General features: G+C 38.1%; 1 protein-coding gene across 6 annotated transcripts in view; it reads right to left on the reverse strand.

Moving 5' to 3' along the window:
* Positions 1-20,817, reverse strand: part of LOC122084204 (trigger factor) — a 34,350-nt gene extending 13,533 nt beyond the window's left edge. Inside the window, exons 1-5 of one of the 6 annotated variants that reach the window (XM_042652317.1) lie at positions 20,522-20,678; positions 19,417-19,523; positions 12,503-12,567; positions 12,330-12,409; positions 11,972-12,080 (exon numbers count right to left, since the gene is read on the reverse strand). In XM_042652317.1, the coding sequence (XP_042508251.1) occupies positions 11,972-12,080; positions 12,330-12,409; positions 12,503-12,567; positions 19,417-19,502 (340 nt within the window). In that variant the 5' untranslated portion in view covers positions 19,503-19,523; positions 20,522-20,678. Of the gene's footprint in view, positions 1-11,971; positions 12,081-12,329; positions 12,416-12,502; positions 12,568-19,416; positions 19,524-20,239; positions 20,259-20,521 lie in introns of those variants that run through there. The other 5 variants (XM_042652304.1, XM_042652310.1, XM_042652324.1 and 2 more) reach the window with 5 other exon arrangements.
* Between the last annotated feature and the right edge of the window lie 3,017 nt (positions 20,818-23,834).

Genomic DNA, 23,834 nt, shown 5'->3' on the forward strand with positions numbered 1-23,834 from the left:
AGAGATCTTCTAATTTGATGTAGCTCATAGTTGTCAAGGTGTCACCAAGGTGGGTGACTTGGTCGCCTTGCATCCATGCCACCTCCATGCTTTAGGTCGCTTAGACGCTGTGACAACTATAATGTCGCTTGACAACACACCATCCACTTGCTTAGGCATCTTTCATGCACACTTTGGAGCTTGAGAGGTATATAAGATTTACAAATGTATGAGGTTTTTCATAACCAAAAAACAAGTTAGAATCACCAAAAACATATTTGTTGTTCCCAAGTTGACATTGAGAGTGGGGTGAATCAGGGTCTATAAAATTCTCTCAAATTTTCTAGCAATGTATCATGAGCCCCATTTCTGGCACCGTTGGCACTCACTGATGGCACTACTCAACCACATTGCTTCCTAGAGCTGATATGAACAAACCTGTCAAGAGCTGAGACCACTGATGGCACTTACAACCACACATAGTCATGTCACACACCTAACCTCTCAACCACAGACAAGAATACAATTTTGTGGCAAGGTCTACTCGATGTGCACACCCATCCTCCCGAGTCCGGACAATGCAATTCAAATATACAATACAAATACATGCACATCCACAACACCAAAAGATACGTGGTTCGGAAAGGAGGTGAAACCTTGCATCCATGCCTAGTCCACGGAGTAATGCCAACTGGGCTATATTCAACATTGTGTTTTAACTTCAACTATAGTCCAGGTACTACGGACTTGCTTTGACTTGTAATAATCACAGATGACGGCTACAAACTCCAATGGTGTTTCAGTTAATGCAATGACTCAAGACACCTTGACCTACTTCAACCAATGTTATGGCAAAGGCAAGGGTGTTGTTACCCCCAATTTTCACAATCAATACCGCGAGGATGTATCGACAACCTTTGTCTAGTTCCCAACTGGACAACCAACAATAGTAACAATGGGCTTATATCAATGCCGTACAATGAAACCCCATCTAGTTTACATACTTGGAAGTCATACAACCTAAGACTAGCATACATACAGATACCTAGAAAATACATTGAAACACATACAAGGTGAGATAGCTTACAACCCTTATCAGTCTTGGTCTTGGTATCCTGAGAAGCTCAGAATAAGTGGTAAAGCTTTTTGGAGATGCCAAAGAATCTCCTTCTTCCTCTTCTTTCCTGCTCTTCCTTATTCTTTCCTTCTCTTTATTTTCTTCTTCCCTTATTTTCTTGCAAAGGAAACCTCTTCAAATCTTCAATGGGGCTCACCACACATTTTCATTCTTCAATTAGGCTTCTAACAAGCCAAAGACTAGATCAATTGATAAAGGAGGTGAAACCTTCACCACCATTGGTTACTATTGTTGGTGTATGATGTCTTCTATTCCGTCACAGTTTAACCCAGGGAGTACTGGTGCAGTACCTCGACAAGCAAGACGGCGGTCTCGCTAGCCAGTTAGCGAGCTGTGGGGGTTGCAAGGGGGCAAGTCGCCCCCTGCATAGCAGGGGTGTAGGGGGGCGCAGCCCCCGCTCGAATTTTTTATTTGAGGGCAATTGTGTACTTTCCGGATTAGGATTTTTCGCTATATATTTGTAGCGAAGGTTTCTTTCTCTGTAATGCTAGCAATACTGAGAGGTGTGAGGGACGAGCGCTGTAACCCTATTCTCCATTGATAGTGAAGCAGGATCTCATCTCACTGGGGAAGGAGGCAATCTTGCCGAACCTCGTAAATCTATGTGCATTGTTTGTTCTTGTTTTTCCATTATCTTCTGCATCGTTTTAGGGTTGCGTTTCTACAACTATTTGTCATGAAAAAGGGTTATATGAAGTATGCATGTGTTGAAATGACTAACCCCATGGACCCAAGCTCAAATGGGTACCGAAAAGGAAAGTTACTTCTATTTTGCAGGATGAACCCAAAGTTAAGTCAAAGAAAAACAAGAAATTTGACAAAAAGAATAAGCCACATAACAAGAAACAATGTCAATTCATAGGCAAAGGCATGGAAAAGGAAATGAGCAATGAAACACCAAAGTTCTACTCGTATTATAGCTCACCAAAGAAGGTTGGAGTAAGGGATCCTCCCTACTCACCAAGTGACCAAATTCCACTCTGAAAATGCCAAAGGGCATGTGGCATGGTGATAGATGGAGTCTACTACATGTTGAAATAGTAGGATAGTAAGGTTTGGTAATTTAGATAAGCTTTTGTTTGATAATCTAGGTTTATATGTTTTATATGTTTAATGTGTTTTGATTTTGATTGAACTATGTGTCTTCGAATGCCTGAATGTTTTCTCTTGATATGTGTTTGTGTTCCTTGTGAGTGTTTCATTTTTGTAAGTGAAAAGTGTATTGTTAACAAGATTAGAAAAACATGTTGGCAACAGACATCCACAGACTGAGTCTGTGTTTGGACATACTTCCGTTAGTACTAAAAAGAGTCCATAGTCGTCCGTTGTTAACCAAAGACGTAAGTACGTATTTCTGTGAATACATAAAGGACTCCCGCAAGTTTTGAATTCAAAAGGTCTTGTGCATTTTATTGCGTCTCTTTGTTCTAAATTTTGTTAAAAATAATTTTTTAACCATTCACTAAGGCATTAATGATTGATTAATGTTCCCTAGGAGATTCTGAGACTCTCAACAGATGTTTCAAAATATGAGGTTAATGGTCCTGTGATCAATGTTATTACTTTGGATTAATGAACCAACCATATCTCAACAAATAATGTTTTGAAATATGAACCGTTGTATCGGTTTAAGTTCTTAACTTAAATGCTAAGACTTTAGTTAATGAATTTATATTAATTTTGTTTTGGAATTCATAAGGAATGTTTCTTGAAGAGTGAGCCTTCAATCCCATCAAATTCTTTATGGAATTTTGTCTACAAATAGATGACCCATTTGCTTGTTTGCTTCATTCCAAAGCTCTCTTCCAACTCCCTAAATTTCTTAGCTTTTCTAGTCTCTTGTTAGAATGGAAGGTGAAAATTATTGAGTTCCTCCATTGCCAAAGATATTTTTTTAAGTAACATAGGTATTAAGGTATTAACCAAGTCTTATCTTTATAATCCTGAAAAAGAAGCTGAAACAATGGTGGAAAATTGATGTAGATAGGGCTGCCAAGAGGAGAGCTCGAGTTGACCAGATCATGGTCCAGCTCTGCCCTACATCTGGCCCTGGTTCAGCCCAACAAACCAGGCCAGGTCGCATGCTGATCGTGCCCTCCTACAGCCCCATCGATCTCAGCAAGTTGATCTCCAGTTCTGTCCTCAAAAGAAGCTTCTAGAAGATCCTCCAACTGTCCCTTATTGTTGAAGAAAGAAGCCTCAAAGGGAGGAGTCCGGCAGCCATCGAATTGCCCAAGTAGATCAGGATTAGTTTCCTTTTTTATTGTTGTTTTCCTTTTGTCTTGCTGACAAACTAGTTTGTTAGTTACTTAAGTTTCCTTTTAGGAGTTTTAAGTTAGTTTCTTTTTATTTGTCTATATCAGTTTCTAAGTTGTAAGGAGTTTTCCCTTTTAGTACTCAACTTTGTAATTAATTTTAGAGCCTATAAAGAGGCCATCAATTGAATGGAAAGACAAGTTGAATTCAGACAAATTGAGTGTTAACTCTTTCCTGAGAGAGCTGTTATTTGAGAGGGTAAGATTCCTAATATTTGAGAGTGTGAGATACCCAACCCAACCACTTCTTCTCCCCCTTCTAATCCTCCATCGATTCTCTTTTTCTTTTTTTCTTTTTCTGTTATTTAGTTAGACAATTGAAGGTTGTTGAGGCAGTTACAACCAAATTTTTGAAGACCAGCTTCCATTGAAGATTGAAGATCCAGCAAAGAGTCACAATCAATTCCAGGAATCAGGGTTTTCTGGGCAGGAATCAAGTCATCAGATCTTCCCAGCCCTTGAATCGATCTACTCCAGCTTTGGGGGGGTTTGACTAGAAAACAAGGGAGTCACTTGACCAAGAAAAGAGCCCCAGCAGAAGCTGCCACATCTGGTTCTTGGAAATCACGGAAGTTTCTTATTTTGGCTCAACATCAAGAACTGCCATAACTAACCCTACAGCCATCAACCAAGGCTCTAATTTTGAGGATCAACTAAGAGGCTTTCTAGGGATGATGCAGTACTACATTTGAAAGAATCAAAATAGTAGCTAGTGGACAAGGATCTATACTCAAAGGATAGTTCCAAAGAAAATAATGAAGATTAGGAGTGAAATAAGATAGCAACCATAGAGGAAAACCAAAACAATAACCGTGAAGGGAAAAACAGTAATTTCTAGGCCAAAATTAAGGTCCATAAATTAGAGTAATAAAGCGCAAACAAACTATAATTTCAAGAGTTAACTTCAATCAACAAACAGAAGCAAAACAGTAAATATTTGAACATAAAACATTAACTTCTTCAGATCCTGAAAAAGGGAAAGGCAGAATTGGTATTTTGCAAATATCTAAAGATCAAGCCGTCAGAAAGGGCCCATATTTCAATTGACCTCCGAATTAGGGTTCTTAAATGCCTGGTCAAAATTTGAGTTCGATGGGATGGCTGAATTGCATAATCTGAAAAATCGTGTGGCATCCAACCTTCTAAAAGACTTGAAGAGATTCAAGGAAAACTTGAAGAGCAATACTTACTTGTTGTTGGATGAAGAAGGTAATGAAAGAAGGATGGAGATGGGATAGATATGGGTGGGAATGGCTATCTTAGCCTGGGCCTCTCAGCCGTTGAAGAAATTCTCTCTCATAATTTTGGGAGCACAAAACTGCAAACTGAATTCATCAAATTCGTGTACAATGTTGTAGGCCCTTATAAACTGATATAGAAGACTCAAAACAGACTCAAACACTAAAAAGGAAAGGCCTAACCAATCCTTAACTAATTGGGAAACCTAAACTGACTAGGAAACTGAAATAACAAATAAAATAGACTCAAATAAGGAAACATACTTAGCCTAGGACTTAAGCTATTTGCCCACCAAATAAAAAACAAAATTGGACTCCTAAAAGACACGTCACACGTAAGACTCCAATATGGAGTTGGATTTAAACAAAACAACCAAAACATATCAAGACTAGGACTCTAACTAATCTAATGAAGTAAATCTTGTTATCCTATTTTCTACCCATATTTTAGGCCCATAAAGTGACCTATTACAAAGAAAACCCATGGGATCAAAGGCCCAACACCTAAATAACCCAACCCAAGGCTTAGTTCCAATAAAATAAGCCCTTTACGGGACTTACCTGCATGAAGGGAGGTTCGACCAGAACTAGGGATCCATCTGAAGGCTGGATCATCTTCTACAAGGTTCTCTCCAAGTTTCCTAATTTAGGGTCCTAGAATCAAGAACTTCTATAACTCTTAAACCAGCCAGCAGTTTCTCAAGCCCTTTAGGGACTTCTATCAGTACCATAGGGCCTCCATTTGATCCAAGTTTGAGCCCCATCAGAGGCTCCTACATCCAATGGCAGGTCTCCCTCCATTCTACCCTAGTTTCAGTGTCATCTTGAGTAAAATAGCATCAGCTACTTCAGCTAACTCCTTGTACTTTTTAATCTAATGGTAATTGAGAGATCAATAACCCCCATTGATGTTCCCCAAAGCTCCATTATGACACCCATCACATAGTGCATGAAAGGAGGAAAGGTGTCATTCCAATGGACACCAGCTACCACTAAAGCATTCAAAGTGATCAAACAGAAGATGATGGAAGCCCCGGTGCTTCACCTACCAAATTTTGACCTCATGTTTGAAGTGGCTGCGGATGCATCCCATGTTAGGATAGGAGTGCTTATGCAAGCTAGTCACCTAATTGCCTTCTAGAGTGAGAAATTGAATGATGCTAAAAGGTGTTCCACATCATGGTTTAAAGTATTGAAGTGTATCATACCATATCGGCCGATACGTATCAGTAGCCATCGATACGATACCACCAATACGGTACATGTAATTACTAAGTGTATGAATGTATTGTACCGTATTGTACGATACTCATCGATACGTCCAATTGAATCCAATTTTTTTTTTTTACCATAAGTATCGGGCTGTATCAGCGAACCGATATGGTTTGATACTCCTCTTAAAACCTCTAAAATGCCTGTTTTTACTTCTCAGACCCGAAAAACTAGAATAGATGCGACTTCTAAGGGTTCTTAAGCTTGAAGAAACTTGAAAAAATCCTTCATTTTGCTTCAAATTTGCATGGGGCTTTGTTCGAAAGTGGAAAAATGACTCTAAAGAGATCATCTAACACTTGTGAAGCCATATCCTAAACCTTAGATTTCAACTTCTCAAGATTTGGAGAAACCTTCAGAGGAGAAGGTATGTCCTTGTCTTCCCTTGTTTTTGTTAAACCATGTTCCTTAGGTCAGTCATTTACAAATGCATCATACATTAATGTTAAACATACATGATGCAACTAAGAATCGTAGGAAAAAAAACAAGATTTTGACCTTAGATTCACATTTTTTCTTTAAAACTGTGAAAGCTCTAAAAATTTTCAAATTTCTTAGATCTATTGCAACATAAAAAGCCAACATGTGTGAATTTATATGTTGTATACAAACAACATATCTACATGTTCCAACTAAAATTTTGAGTTTTCTGAATTTCATATTTTATTTTTAATAATTTCCAGAAAATGATTAAAAGTTAGGAAAAATACAAAAAATAATGGAAACTTTAAAAAAAAAATTCGGTTTATTCTTGTGTTACAAAATTGAAATTAATAAACCCATCACCAAGTTTTAATCGATTTTTTCCTTATATTTCTATATTATGTCAAATTTTATTTTCTAAAAAAAATGATTTCAAATTAGTTCAACATTCTTTGGAAATTATTCAAGTGCATCATACATAGTGATACACTTGTATTGATCTATTTCTCTTACATTTCTTTATGTACATTTTTAGGAAGATGCCACCACCGAGTATCGAAAAAGGATATTGGTTGGGCAGGCCTTGGACTTCAGCCGAGAAAGTGAATAATAATAGATTGTGGACAAATTGCAACTACTATGGCCCTACTGACCTTGGAGGTAAGATCTTGAACCATGCTTACTCTTTTATTCTTCATTGTCGTTATTATAATATCACTTCCAAGACTACCCTTTGCATATATCCCCGTATTTTTTTATCGTATTTTCCCCATTTCTATGTCCTATGTCATTTTTCCTGATGTCAGGGCATCCCACGCAAATGACATAGGGCATCGATATACTTTGCATCATGTACAAGAGCTTGTAAGGAATGTTGGCCATAAAAGGAAGATTCGATGTGCCTCCTTAAACATTGGTTCGCTGACGAGTAAGATTGGAGTTGATAGATGTCATGCAGAGGAGGCAGATCAACATCGTAAATATCCAAGAAACTAGATGGAAAGGGATAAAAGCTAAGATGTTGGACATACTTTAAACTTTGGTATGTGGGAGACCAAAGTGGGAGAGGGGGAGTTGGCATAGTGGTGGATAAAGAGCTGAAGAACGATGTGGTAGATGTTAAAAGAGTGAGAGACAGGATCTTATCCTTAAAGCTAGTGTTAGATAAAGAGGTGGTCAACATTATTAGCGTTTATGCTCCCCAAGCAGGATTGGATGAAAGCTGCAAGCTACAATTTTGGGAACACATTGATGAATTGATGCATAGCTTTAGACCAGATGGGAGGGGATCTGAATGGACACATTGGTAAAGATAGGAGAGGTTATGTAGAGGTGCACAGAGGTTATGGAGTTGGGGAGAAGAATGAGGAGAAAACCTCAGTTTTGGACTTCGCAACCACATACGATCTATCCATTGCTAATACTCTTTTCGCTACAAGAGAAGAACACTTAATTACTTACAAAAGTGGACAGTATTTCAGTCAAATAGACTTCTTTCTCACTAAAAGGTCTGACCGATGGATGTGTAAGGACTGTAAGGTCATCCCTGGGGAGAGTTTGACCTCTCAACATAGATTGTTAATCTTGGACTTGTGCTTCTGTTTATCGAAGAAGAAACCAAGGAAACATGTTTGCCCTAAGGTTAGGTGGTGGAGATTGAAAGGTGAGTCAGTGGGGTCTTTTATAGATAATGTGGTGAAGCTTGGGAAGTGGGATTGTGAAGGGGACACCAACACGATGTGGAATGAAATGACAGACTGCATTAAGAAAGTTGCTAAGGAGGTTCTAGGGGTGTCTAGGGGTACTAAGTTGGCCCCTAGAGAGACTTGGTGGTGGGATGTGGAGGTCCAGAATGTCATCAAGACTAAGAAAGATAATTTTAAGATTTGGCAACAGACTGGGGAAGTTGAAGATAAAGAGAGATATAAGGCCTCCAGAAACGAGGCAAGAAAGATTGTGGGGAAAGCAAGGGCGAGAAAATATGATGACTTCTACAACAATTAAATACCAAGGAAGGAGAAAAGGCTATTTATAAGATAGCTAAAATTCGAGAAAGGAAGAGCAAGGATCTCGACCATGTTCAATGTATTAAGAATGAGGGTAGTGTGTTTGTGAATGATGAAGACATAAAGAAGAGATGGGATGAGTATTTTTGTAACCTAATTAATGGAGACAGCCCTAATAGGAGTGGCTCAAGTATCCAGCTTGACAACAGGAATCATAGGTATGTACGCAAGATAGAAGTGACCGAGGTTAATGAAGCCCTAAGGAAGATGAAAGTAGGGAAGACACCTGATCTGGATGAGGTCCCAATTGAAGTGTGGAAGAGCTTGGGACCACGTGGGGTTGTTTACTAAGCTGTTTAACAAGATCATGAACACGAAAAAAGATACCTGATGAGTGGAGGAGATGTGTTATTGTCCCAATCTACAAAAATAAAGGCGATATCCAAAGCTATAACAACTATAGAGGCATAAAACTTATGAGCCATATTATAAAACTATGGGAGAAGGTAATAGAGGTTCGCATAAGAAGAGAAACCAATATCTCAGGGAACCAATTCAGTTTCATACCTGGGAGATCCACCACAGAAGCGATTTACCTTCTTTCTAGGCTTATGGAAAAATCCAGAACCTACAAGAGGGATCTTCATATGGTCTTTGTCGACCTAGAAAAGACCTACGACAGGTTCCCCCGAGATTTAATCTAACAGTTTTTACAGAAGAAAGGGGTGTCAAGTAAATACGTGGAAATAATTAAGGACATGTATGAAGATGTGGTGACTAGTGTGAGATCAGTGAGAGGCCAAGGTGCTAAGTTCCCAATTACTACCGGGTTACATCAAGAATCCGCATTGAGCCCCTACTGGTTTACACTTATCATGGATAACTTAACCAGGAATATTCAAGGAGAGATCCCGTGGTGTATGCTTTTTGCAGATGATATTGTTCTGGTCGGTAAAACTATGGTAGAGATTAACAATAAGTTGGAACTATGGAGATATACTTTGGAATCGAGAGGTCTCAAGATAAGTAGAATGAAGACGGAATATATGATGTGTAACTTTAGTTGTTTGAGGATTGATAGCGAGGGAGTGAAAATTGGGGGGAGAGAGATCCCGCAAAGTGACTGCTTTAGATATCTGGGCTCTACCTTAAACAAAGAATGTGAGATTAATGATGATGTTTCCCACAGAATTAAAGTAGGATGGATGAAATTAAAGGGGCGTCTGGAGTTTTATGTGATCGACAGATTCCTCTAAAGCTTAAGGGAAAATTCTACAGAACAGTCATAAGACCAACTATGATGTATGGTGCAGAATGTTGGGCAGTCAAGAAGCGTAAAGTAGATTAGTTGAGTGTGGCTGAGATGAAGATGTTGAGATGGATGTGTGGCAAAACCCTAAGGGATAGAATAAGAATGACCAGGTTAGAACCGATTTGGGAATTTCCCCAATTTAAGATAAGCTCAGAGAATGTCGATTACGTTGGTTTGGGCTTATCCAAAGGAGGCCTTTGAATGCCCTAGTACCGAGGAGTGACCAGATGCAGCTGGATGGAGCTAAAAGATCTAGGGGTAGGCCAAAAATGACTAATGATGAGTTAGTAAGAAGAGACATGCAAAAGTTAAGTCTTCACCCAAATATGGCATCTAACATAGCTACTTGGAAGGCTAAGATTCAGGTTGCCAATTGTTCGTGAGTGGGATGTCCCAAAGTCGTCTTTTTATATATATATATATATATATATATATCTTGGATCCATGTAGCCAACCCCATTTAGTTGGGATAAGGCTGAGTTGAGTTGAGTTGAGTTGAGTTAAGTTTCCAAGACTATCCTTTAGCCTTACGTTAGACATCCTTAACACTTTACTTCTTCTAAGTTGAACTTCAAAGGAATTACAACCTTTCCATTATGTTACAAATTTCAGTTTATTACAGTTGTTCCATTCCATTTAATTACAAAATTGCCACTGCTTCTTGTACTTGGAATATAATTGTTTAAGTGGACCCTAAGCGAAGCGAATCAGGGTATCGCTGGATCTGCATCAACTCAAGGACGATTTTCTTCAAGCCAGGGAGAGCTAAAGCTATGCAAGGCCAGCATAGGAGGAGAAAGAACCAAAAGGTCGCCAATCAGGCCCTTAAGTTTTAGACCCAATGAATTAAGTAATAACCAGCCCAGATTAGGCCATCGACTTAAGTTATAATCAGGCCCATACTTGAGCCCATATATTGGTTATACTTAAGAACATAACTAGGTCCATATTCTGCCCATATGTAGCCATCGACCAGCATCCTTGGAGTATTTATTTTGGCAGATAGTGTGAAGGATATTTAACTAGTTACTATTCCATCATAGTTTATAATTCTTTGTGCTAGTTTTAGTTGCTAAGCCATTATCAACATAGGAGTTTCTATTCTGATGTTATGGCAACTTAGACCATAGGAAGTCCCTATTTTTTACTTTCAAGCTACTTAGTAGCAATAACTTTCTATTTTTGCAACCCATAATTCATATTTTATAAATACAGGAAGGAAACCACAGCCCACACCTTATTGTGTCCTTCAACGGAGCAGCAGCCTCATGGTGATTCAAGTGCTAAAGTGGTGAAACCTTGGAACGGTGGGTGGTGAAGCCTTACCTAGGTCTTGATGGTGTAACCAGACGATATCCTTCTCTTCCCCTTCCTGCTCTCCTCTTCCTTATTCCTGTATTCCTAATTTTTCTACATAATCCTTACTGTCGTGGGAGCCCTTTTACTTCTTTAAGAAACTGTTGACTAAAGAGTGAGAAGTGTTACAATTTGCGGCACAGTATCTATTCCAGTTTTGCTTTCTGTATTGGGTCTGTTGTTCCAGCAGTCATCAGGTCTTAAGTTAGGTTTGATTTCTCACTCCATATTCTCCTTAATTCCTTTTCATCCTTCTTTTGTTATTCCATTATCATTCACTCACTCTTCTGCAAGTCCTGTTATTCAGTTCTTAGTTTACTATTACGGGATTCTGACCTATTCTGGTTGCAGAGATTGTTTCTTCTGTGCTACCAATCCAGCAATTGGATGGCCTTCCCCTTTTGATATTGTCTTCTCCTTCAGTCTTCCACCTGTGACCAGATTTTGGGAGATATCTGACCAACTGAGTGTGAGTTATTGTTTCTCCTATGAGTTAATTCTGGCTTTGTCAAGTTTCTATTTTCTGACAATACTTGTTTCTCCCAATCTAACCATCAGTTTGCTTTAATATTTGGACATATAATTAACATATTAGAACCTTCATTTGACCCAAGTTTTGGCACCATTGGTATTGTTGATTGTAAGATATTATCCCCACAATTTTCTGCCCAAGTTTCTCAGTTTGATTCACTGCGATTCTGGTTATCTAATTGGATTTCTAGATTGGTTTATTCAGCCCAGTGAACCTCATCAAAACCCCTTGGATAAAAGGCCCGTCATATATCTAACCCAACCCAAAGGTTATACAGTAAATTAAGTCTTATGTGATTTTCCTGCATCAAATTTTACCTATTAACTATTAGACACCAGAAAAAAAAAGGAAAAAAAAAAAAAAAAAAAAGTAATTATCTGCTGAATTTGTTGAAAAATACCTCCTTTTACTCTTCGGAAGCCAGGAATAGGCTGTGCCGCAGAGACCATCTCAGAGAAAACATCATCAAATATAGCTTGTGTTTTGGCTCCATATACATCAACTTTAATCTGGTTGTCATGTTTGTATACATGAAATTTTATCAAAACTGGACATCCTTGAAATTAAAATAATTATTTTGAAGAGCCTATAAAAGTTAGGACTTCTTAAATACATTTTTTTCAAGAAGAATGCCTCGCAAAAATCTGAAGCAACTTTATGTTTAGGGAATCAGTGTCCACATTGTTACAATTTCCAGGTTGATATTCAAGCTAACTTCATATCTAGAACAAGACTGGGAAAAGAAAACCCTTTTTTACCTTTAGCTCCATAGCCGTAGAGGTAGTAGTAGTTGTAATAGAGAAGTCTTCAGAAGGAGAAGCGGAAACTCTAACATTTTCTAAACCTCAATAAAAAAAGGAAAGTTAAACATTATGTCAGCTAAAACATTTCAAAAACATCTTGAAGAATAAAAAAATTATTGTGTCCGTACCTGCAGAGACAGCACAAGCGGGGGCAGAAAATCTGCAACTTGCCCTGTAATGTGAATACAAAGATCTGAAACCAAATGATGCACAAATTAAAATCCAGAGTTGAAAGCTTTAAAAAAATATTGCCTATTCTCACTCAGCATCTGAGTTAAGTGAAATGAAGAAAAAACTCCACAATCAACAAAGCTGAAGTGGGGAACTGGGAAGTCAATTTCGTGTATCAAAACTAGTCACCAACTCCAATGGATTACAGGAAACCTGTTATTTCCAGTCCAGTGTTTAATGTAGTCGAGTAATAGGAGAATTCCCCAAGTTCACATTGCGTAGAATATGCAGTCAATTTAGATTCCCTCTCTTAGTTTGTTTGGACACAAAATTGTTGTTTATTTATTCAAATTCCTGTTGATGCAGATCTATCATCGAAATAGACATGTTTTATTATGAATAAGCCTAGGGTTGGGTTCCATGCATGTTGGGCCTTTGATCCCATGTGTTTTGAGTGTCATAGACTCATAGGCCACTTTTATGGGTCTAAACTGAGGGTATTAAGGTTGCATACGGGATTAACTAACTTGTTTCATTTTTCATTAGTTTCCTTTTTTCTTGGGTTCAATTTAAGTTGTATGTGTTTTCTTAGGAGTCAAGTTATTAGTTGAGTCAAGTCATTAGTTGTTAGTTTCCATTTTGAAAGTTTCCTTTTTTAATTCTCTCCCCAATTAGTCATTATAAATAATGAGGAGGCTCCTAAAGCTCCCAAGATTTGACAAAACTAATATTGCTACTACTGCTGCTACCGCTTCTCTGTGAGAAACTATTGTGTGTCTGATCACAGTGAAGGGTTGGTGTTCAATCCAACAACTCCTCGCGGTGGGAAGCCCAGGAGGATCATCTTCTTCAAGTTATCTTCTTCATGCTCCAGAATTCAAGGTGCTGCAGATCTGTCCAAACATTCTATAGGTATGGGTTCATTCCCACCCTCAGTTCTGCCCAGAATTTCTGAGTTACTTGGGCATCAATCCATCACCCCCTAGGGCAAACCAGCCAGCACCTAGGGCTGGCCTTTCGATCAATTGTAGTACTCCTAGGGAGGGAGACTCGATCCAAAATACAGGTCATTCTGACCTGTGATCTGCAAGTTATTAGAAATCACTGATTTTTTGTCCTGTAGTGACTTTTGGCCCTGTTACTGATCTGAACCTGAAATCGATAGGCTGAATCTGATTTCTCTTGCCTCCTAGGGTATTTGTTCATGAATATGTTTGGTTATTACCCCATATAGGTAACTGTTACTCCTAATCACATCTAATGACATTCTGAACTCCTAATCACATCTAATGACATTCTGAACTCAGAAAACCTTCACTTCTGGAATTGGTAGCCTCGGTTCCAGAACTGAATTGCTTCCTTGTTTCTGAATTATTTAGAGTGGCTATTCTTCCTTGGTTATAATGTATGACTAGGTTTGACAAGCCAAACTAGACCCAAACTGCAGGAAAGTTTAAACCAAAGAACAACCAATAACCACCCAATAGTAAACAGCAATAACAGTCCAATACTAATCAGTCAACAGTCCTTAAAACAACCAGAATTATCAGATCCAGAATCTGGAATGTCAGAAAGCAGAACTTGCACCAACAAATAGAATATCCAGCAACAGAAATAAAGTATGGAATAAGGTACGACCAGAATCAAAACATCACAGGAATAGATACACCAAATCAGAACTCAATTCTGGGACGGCAGGTTTTGAGATCTGGCAATCGATCCCAACAACTTCAAAAACTTCAACAGAGCAGTATTAAGGAAATAATAAACATATCTAACCACTGAATGGAAGTTCCAGTCCATTGGAGAACAAGGGCAGCAGTCAACTTCAACACAGAAATAAAAAAACCAGAGATCAATTCTGGGCAGAGAACACTATCAGCCAGAATTAAGAAACTCAGAAACAGACCAGCCCATGGTCTGATCAGCACCAGACTTGGATTGAGTCCTCCTCTGGATGATCCTAACAATCGACCAGAATTACAAGGCCATCGGGTGGCCAGAACCCCAAACAGAACAGGTCGACAGAATAGGTAAACAGAGATCCAGAACCCAGAAAAATTCTGCAGAAGGTTCAATTACTTACCTGTTCTGCTGGAGAAGATAACCCAATAAATATAACCAGAAAACAATAGCAATCCACTCGGACTTCTCCCCGTGAAGTGTCAATTGGATCAAACACTAATCCCTAGGCCTTGATCAAACACAAGGAGTAGTCACCGAAGCCAGCGGCAGCAACAAGTCTTTTTTTTTAAAACATAAATCGTGGGGCTTAATGGGAGCCCTCTCCTTTATTTATAATAATGGTGGGGTTACAAGAAAACAGAAACTAACTCTAGTTTCCAAAAACTGAAATAGGAAACTAAAGAAAATAGAAACTCTTCAAGTTACTAAAATTGGAAATAGAAACTAGGAATTACTAATACTGAAATTAGAAGCTAACTAAGTACTGAATTTGGAAACTAAATAATGCTGAAATTAGAAACTAAATAAACCCCATTAAGCCAACCTACAAGGGAAACTAACCAGCAATCCCGTACTTTGTTGGTGTACGATGTCTTGTATTCTGTCACAGTTTAATCCAGGGAGTACTGGTGCAACGCCTCGACAGGCAGGACGGAGGTGCACGCCCCCCGCTCGAATTTTTTTTCTGAGGGCAGTTGTGTATTTTTCGGATTAGGGTTTTTCGCTATATATTTGTAGCGAGGGTTTCTTTCTCTGTAATGCAAGCAATACTGAGAGGTGTGAGGGACAAGCATTGTAACCCTATTCTCCATTGATAGTGAAGCAGGATCTCATCTCACTGGGGACGGAGGCAATCTTGCCAAACCTGGTAAATCTGTGTGCATTGCTTGTTATTATCTTCTGCATCGTTTTAGGGTTGTGTTTCTACAAATTGGTATCAGAGCTCTAGGTTTCCGTTTTCTAGGGTTTACTATCACGATAGCAGGGAAAGAATCGAATGTCAAGTATAATATCGAGTAGTTTAATGGGAAGAACAATTTCACCCTTTGGCGTCAAAGGATGAAGGATCTTCTGATACAATAGGGTTTGACGAAAACGTTGTTGGGGAGTCGAAGAAACCTGCAAAAATTACTGACGAAGATTGGGAAGAGATTGAGGAAAAGGAGGTAAGTGTTATTCGATTGAATATTTCTGATGATGTCCTACAATATATTGTGGGTATCGAATCTGCACCACAGTTATGGGCGAAACTTGAAAATATCTATATGATAAAGTCCTTAACGAACAAATTGTTCGTGAAGAAGCAATTGCATTATCTACAGATGGAGGAAGGTACGGATCTATTACAGCATCTTAACATGTTCAATCAGATTGTAAGTAAACTTGCAAACCTGGAGGTTAAGATCGAGGATGAAGACAAGGCGTTACTGTTGTTGTCGTTGCTCCCAGAATCATATGATCACCTGGTAACGACTCTCTTGTACGGAAAGGAGACCCTTAAGATGGATGAAGTGATGCAGATTAATTACCAAAATAGGCTTGTTTTATTAGGAATAAGCCTAAGGTTGGGTTCCATACATGTTAGACCTTTGATCCCATGTGTTTTGAGTGTAATAGACCACTTTTATGGGTCTAAAAGGGGGCTCTAAGATTGAGTACGGGATTACTAGTTAGTTTCCATTTTCATTAGTTTCCTTTTTAATTGGGCTTGATTTGACTTATATTTGTTTCCTTAGGAGTCAAGTTATTAATTGAATCAAGTCATTAGTAGTTAGTTTCCTTTTTCAACTAGTTTCTAATTTCAGTTAGTTTCTAATTTCAGTTTTTAGTAACTATTGTATCAGGAGAATATTAGGTTTCTTTTTTGAGGAACCTTCTATTTTGTAATTCTCTCCCCCCATTAACATTATAAATAAAGAAGAGGAGGCTCCTAAAAGCCTAGAATGATTTTGATAAAAAAATTAATGGTTGTTGCTATTATCTTCTTCATGAAGAGTTGTCTTGTGTTTGATCAAGGCTGAAGGAATTGGTGTTTGATCCAATTGACTCCTTGCGGCGTGAAGTCCAGGAGGTCTACTCTAAGTATTATTCTCTTAAGTTTTTATATCTCTTTCAAGACTTCTTAGGGCTGCAAAACAAGGCATGTAATCTATCACTCTGATGCCCAGAAAATTCTGCAAAACAAAGCATCCGCCCTTGCTGGAATGACCAGATCTGAGTATCCGATTAGTCCAGCTTTTTAATCAAAGGTTCCTCCCCATACCAGTGAGGATCGACCCAAATATTGGTTGATTCTGCTCATCCATTGATGAGATATTAGAAATCTCCAGATTTTCGTCTTTTAGTGAACTGAAGTTTCCATTTTCTGGATTCTAGTTCTGCTGATCTGAATTGCATTTTCTGGACTGCTGAATTAAGTTTTCTGAATATTGAAGACCGTTAGTGCTTCAACAGTTTCTGATTTAATTCTAAAACTGCTACTGGGTTGGTTTATTCACAGTGTTACTGTCCTCACAGATCGATACTATTTCTGTGATCTGGTGTGACTGATTGTGACCTATTTTATGTCCTAATTCTGTTGTTAATTGATTCTGCTTACTGGTATAATTTCTGCTAGTCGATATTCTAGAATTCTGTGTTTGTTCTTTCTGGTTTTCAAATTACTAGTTAAATTCTGGATTATTGCTGCTGTCTCCTTTTGGGCAAATTTTGGTTGTTCTCTGGTTTATAAAATCCTGCAGTCTTGGGTCTGGTTTGGTGGTCCAAATCTATCCCTACATTATGAAGTCACGGCTGCCCTCATGTCCAATGATACAAAGAAGAAGACCAGTAATACGAAATCTCAAGAAGAAGGTCTTTTCGGAGGTAACAAGAAGCAAGAAAGAGAGAGATCAAATCATAAGGGATCTGGGAAGAGTCGATCAAAATCAAAAGGGGCAAAGACAAAGGTCTCTTGTTACTATTACAAGAAGGAAGGTCATCTGGAGAGAGAGTGCTTGAAGAGGAAGGCGGACTTGAAGAAAGGTGTAGATAAGACATCTGAGGAAGCTAGCGTGGCTAACAGTTCAGATGAAGATGATGGAGATGTACTCTCTATATCATCAGGTAAGAATCAACCTTCTAATTCTTGGATTTTAGATTCTGGATGTTCATATCACATGTGTCCACATAAAGATTGGTTTGATACATATCAACCATATAATGGTGGGTCTGTCCTAATGGGAAATGATGTTGTATGCAAGACTATTGGGATAGGCACTATCAAAATCAAGATATTTTATGGGATAGTAAGAACTTTAGCAGATGTGAGACATGTACCAGAACTAAGGAAAAACTTAGTATCTTTGGGGGCACTTGACTCAAATGGCTGCAAGTACATAGCAGAAGGTGGAGTTCTCAAAGTAATTAAGGGTGTTATGGTTGTCATAAAGGGACAGCTAACAGAAAACCTATACAGACTCATAGGGAGCACTGTTACAGGTGGAGCATCTGTGACTACAGATGTATGATTTGATACAGATGATACATATCTATGGCATATGCGGTTAGGGCATATGGGAGATAGAGGATAGATGGAGCTTCATAAAAGGAAACTGTTGAAGGGAGTGAAAACTTGTAAACTGAACTTCTGTAAGCATTGTGTGTTTGGGAAACAGTGCAAGGTTAGTTTCAAAACTGCAAAACATAAGAGTAAAGGGGTGCTTGATTATGTACACAGCGATGTATGGGGTCCTTCAATAACAAAATCTAAAGGTGGGACAGAATACTTCGTGACCTTTGTTGATGATTACTCAAGGAAAGTCTGGATCTACTTCATGAAGCATAAAAGTGAGGTATTCACTAAATTTAAGGAATGGAAGGCTGAGGTAGAAAGGAAGACAAGAAAGAAAATTAAGTACTTGAGAATAGATAATGGATTAGGGTTTTTCGCTATATATTTGTAATGAGTGTTTCTTTCTCTGTAATGCAAGCAATACTGAGAGGTGTGAGGGACGAGCATTGTAACTCTATTCTCCATTAATAGTGAAATAGGATCTCATCTCACTGGGGACGTAGGCAATCTTGCCGAACCTCGTAAATCTGTGTGCATTGCTTGTTCTTGTTTATCCATTATCTTCTGCATCATTTTAGGATTGCGTTTCTATAGTACTTAATCTTAGAGCCCCTCTTTAGGACCTATAAAAGTGGCTCAATACAATCAAAACATATGGGATCAAAGGCCCAACATGTATGGAACCCAACCCTAGGCTTATTCCTAATAAAATAAGCCTATTTTTTGTGATTAATCTGCATTAGGTTAATTGGGTGTTCTTTGATTTAAAATCCTGCAGTTGTGAGCTTGGTTGATGTGTCCACTTTAGCTCTACAATACCTGTCTTTCCAAAAAAAATGGGAAAATATCTTCAAAATCATTGCAGAAAGAATGCTACCCAAAAAACCAAAGTCCAATTTTTTATTAATTAGAACCTCTCCAACAATTTTGCCACTAAAGCATATAAAATGAATAAAATTCCCCTGGCAATTGATGAAATCTACAAAGTTCATCTAACTTGGTGAACGTTAATATTTCCCTTTTGTGTCAATGACATGCTATAATAGAAAAATCTCAGAACTAGACATTTTGGGGTGTTATAATTTATAACTTCAACTATGATTTGTCCTTTTATATGTTCCAATGACCAAACTACTTTTAAAAGGGTTTATGAGATCGGAATTTTATTCCTTCATTTTTTTATTTTTTTTAAATCTACTATGGGTTTCCTAAGATCTAAAAAATTGAACAGTGGATTTTTTTTATATATAGATATTTTACTCTCTTTTTTTCCTAAGATGGTTTCCCCTCTAAATTTTTTACCGTTTATTTTTTTATATTTAGCTCGGGGCGAAGTTATAGAATAAATCTCACCTTGAACAATATTCTAGGACAATATCAGTCATTCCAAGGGAACAAGAGGCTCGTCGGGGAGAACAACTAGAAATGCCAATGTCCATTATTTGCTTGTGACATGTTGTCTGTATCAAAATCAGAAACATTCTATCACCCATCTCAGTTGAACAAGAGTCGGGAAGCACAATAAATATCAACTCCTTCAATAATTCAAAGCGAGAATAAATAACTCAGTTGAACAAGAGTCGGGAAGCACAATGAATGTTCACTCCTTCAATAATTCAAAGTGAGAATAAATAATACAGTAATGTAATTATTACTAAAATAAATAAGTGAGATAAAAATAAAATTTTCTCCTACTCAGGGAATTGATTAATCCTGAGGAAGCATCATTTCAATGTTGGAAACTATATTAATTGTTTTTCCTCACACTCCACCAAAATTAACTAATTAATGCAAAAATGATAAAGAAACCAAAATTAAAAAGGTAGAGACAAATGTTCAGAGTATCAAAAAAAAAAAATCCTGAACAAAAAGGAAGAAACATAAAGTAGTCTCTGAATGGAAAAGAAAAATGAGAAAATGGATATCATGCTTACTGGAAAGGAAAAACAAGAAGGCAAAAACTATACTCAAAGAAACACTATGCGGGAAACCACACCAAAATATTTAAAGGGGTGGGGGAAGAATTTTCTAGAGATAGAGCTTACTAAATTTTTAGAAAGAAAAAACGATATAACTAACCAAGTTCACCCATGTAGATTCTTCAGGAAAAAAAAAAACTGAAATAATCATATTCAATCAACAGTGGAAAAGAAAGAAAGAAACAAAATGTGAGAACCTGTTAGAAGAATCGACCAAAAAAATCAAATTGCACAGAAAAACGGAAGCAATAGAAGCAAAACTGAAAATATGGTCTGTGGGTTAAAACTTACAATCCAACATAATAAGAAATCCCAGAGGAAAAGTAAGTACCGTTAACCAACACGGTTCAGATACAGAAAGAGTAAGCAATAATTTATTCCAGAATCCATATGAGGACACTCCACCCACCAAAACTATTGAATACTAACTAATTTCTAAAATCAGAAAGAAAAAAAAAAATGGAGAAGCCAATACTTACAGCCAGTGAGGAGAAACTGCCATTCTGTTCATAGCCTTTCGTACCTTAGGGCTTAGGCAACTGAAGGAAAGGCTCTTAACGGCCAACTCCATCTCTCGAGACTTGAGAGAGAGAGAGAGAGTTTTCCAAATTCTACACCTTGCCGATTAATTGTTCAGTTTTTTCATCTTCTTACCGTAATGCCCCTTATCGTACGCAAAAAACAAAGAAAAATCGTAGATATAGAATAGAGAACGCTACCAGCAAACCATGCGCTAGTGCGTGCCGCAGGCGCAGGATACCATTCTTTCTCCTCGTCTCCCGTTAGACAATTTTTTTGTTTTGGATAGAAAGAGAACTCGCCGTAGATTTTTGATTTTTGATTTTTTTTTTTTTTTTTTTTTTTTTTTTTTTTTTTTTTTTTTTTTGTGTATAAGAAAAATTTACTAATGATAAATATGCGTACAACCTATGGCTTCAGATACGCAAAGATCATAAAGCCACAGAATTGAGAGCAGCCACTCTATCATATACATAATAGATAGGGCCTTCATAGCCAGGACATCTACAACATCATTTAGTGCCTGTGGGATACATGAAAAGGAAATAGATGCTAAGGATGGAACCAAAACTTTCACATCTGAAATGACTATTGCTATATCAAGAGATGGGGTGCTTTTCTGATCAAGGATATTATCAATAACTTCTTTGCAATCAGATTCTACATGTAGATGCATAAGTCCTTCTGTAATCGCTTGTGAAAGAGCCTCTTGTATAGCAAGAGCTTCTCCCTGCCTAGCTGAACTAAGCCAAGCTGGAATAGAGAAAGCCTTTTGTTGCTAGCCTCTATGATCCCGAGAAATATACCCTAGTCCCCTTTCGTACCACCAATAGAGAGTGTTGCATCCGTATTGTTTTGGTAAGCTTAACTTCATTCAATTAAAATAACAGGGATACATAGGGTTTGGATACATGCTAGCCAAAACCCGAGAAAAAAAAGACACAACCAACGAAAAGAAAGACATGAGTAACATAAGGTTTCGAACACAACATGATATAGAAACAAAGGAGTGACATATGGCCCTATTGTACATGTCATTGACATGACCAATCGAGGTAGGGGATGGGCAACCCCAATATCCTAGAGAAGGAGTAGGAGCCCCCCCAAGCAGAGGACATCAGAACATAGAACTGATCAAGCACATGAGAGAGAGTGAAGAGCCTAGCAGAGTGAGGTAGCACATCATTTATACAAAAATTATACATCCCGTCTTTTAAGACACGTGCCAAACAGCCTTTCTTGGTGACCCACTCCCATGCCAGACAAACTTCTGACATAGTTGTGGAGAGACAGGAAAAAGTGTCACATTATGCATGCAACTGAGATCGAAGAGCACCCACTTTGGACATCGTTGTCTCGTCGGCGTCGTCCTCTCCGTTGACAGGGGACCTTCCCATTGATCTAAATCCATTTCAAAAGAAGCAACCATCGGTGACATTCATACGTAATCCAACTCGACACGCGCAAGCTTCAAACATATCTCCAATGACCAAATCAAGAACTTCAAGAAGTTCTTTGCCTTCCATGAATCTAGTCATAACATCAACCATCAGAACATGCCTAACTTCAACACTGAAGGAGCCAAGGTCTCTTATGGTGTCTCAGAGAAGTTTTGAGAAGCAAGATCGTTGGTCATAATAGACTTCGGATAAAACAATGACAGGAGTAAGATCGGAGGGAAGGGCGGTGGAAGGGGTGGACGTGGGGGGACTTTTGCTTGGTGGATGAAAAAAGGAGTGATGGTGGCTGCGCAAGATGGCAGAGACAGTTCAAATGGTGGGTTTGATGATTGCAGATGTACCACAAGATAGGGGTTGATAGATGGTGAAGGTGAAACAAATCTGAACATAGAATTCAGAACCGATCAACATTGCGGCTGGTGGAAACTTTTGCGGAGGGTATGGTGGAGGTGGTCAGACTAATGGTGGTGGTTGAGAAAGGGAAGGCGGTGGTAGTGTCCGAGGAGGGGGAGGTGATGGCGGAAGCTGCGAAGATGATGATGGGGACGATGCTGGCTGGGGTGAGGAAGAAGGTGATGCAATAGCACGTAAGTTGATGATGAGCCAAAAATCCAAATTGAATTTTATGAAACCTGTTAAAGGAGAACTCCAAGCCATTCTAGTTAAGGATGTGAATTTGTAATTGAAACCATTTAACGAAATCGAACTGATTCATTTACACCAAAACCGTAAAACCGTTTAGTAAATGGTCCGGTTATGGTTTCAAGTTTCAGGCCGATTAGCTAAATGGGTCGGGTCGGTTTTAACTGTGAAACTTGTTGGTTTTAAACTGAATTGAAACCGTTAAATCGAACCATTTAAAATCGTTTAAACCGATCCGATTAATCTGTATAATAATTAAATAAAGCAGGAGCAGTAATCCGTATAACAATTAAATTAAGTGTCCACCTCTTTGGTGTGATTTATTGCAATTCAGTTCAAGTTTAGGCTTTAGATGATGAACTTGTAATCTATACATGTTACTATTTGTTATCACAGATGGGGTATTTTGGCTGAACCACCTGTCATTTTAATATTTTATGCTGTAGAAGGCTGGATTTGGATGTTGTATGATATTAATTCTATATATTTTGAGAATGGCCATGCAAAGAAATAGCACTAAATTATCAAATTAAGACATACCATCGTTAATATAGAATCTCTTATTTGTGGTTGCCAATTATTTTTGGATAAGCTTATGATCTTCAGTTTAGAGATGGTTGCAAGTTATAACAAACTGATTGTGAACCTTTTTACAAACCATATGGAATAAATCGAAATCGAAACCGTTTAAAACCGTGAAACCAACACTATTTAGAAACCGTGAAAACCGAAATTGTTTACTAAACGGTCACTATTTCAAAAAGTGGAACCATTTAGTAAATGGTGTGGTTAAGGTTTTAGTCAAAAAAATGTGAACCGAACCGATCCTCACCGTTTAAACTGGAACCAAACCGATCAACACCCTTAATTCTAGTAGCAACATTAGCGTATATACTAGGCGGAGAATCTATCCCTGATGTAGTTGAGGTGGCTGATTGGTACTCCAACAAAGCTCTTTCAGTAGCAGTAATTACTTCTTGTGGTGTCCAATCTTTACATTTAAATACTAGATCATTTCTAGCTCACCATGGATACCAGCATAAAAAAGAAGCCCGAGAAAGTGTTTCACAAGCTATCCTTTTATCTAGGCAAAATAGCAAAACCCAGCTTCCCAACCAATCAATGACTTTTGGACTTTGGTTTAGTGGTGTAATATAAGATAGAGCACTAC

This window comes from Macadamia integrifolia, chromosome 1, assembly GCF_013358625.1.
Source record: "Macadamia integrifolia cultivar HAES 741 chromosome 1, SCU_Mint_v3, whole genome shotgun sequence".
In the NCBI taxonomy this organism is placed as follows: Eukaryota; Viridiplantae; Streptophyta; class Magnoliopsida; order Proteales; family Proteaceae; genus Macadamia; species Macadamia integrifolia.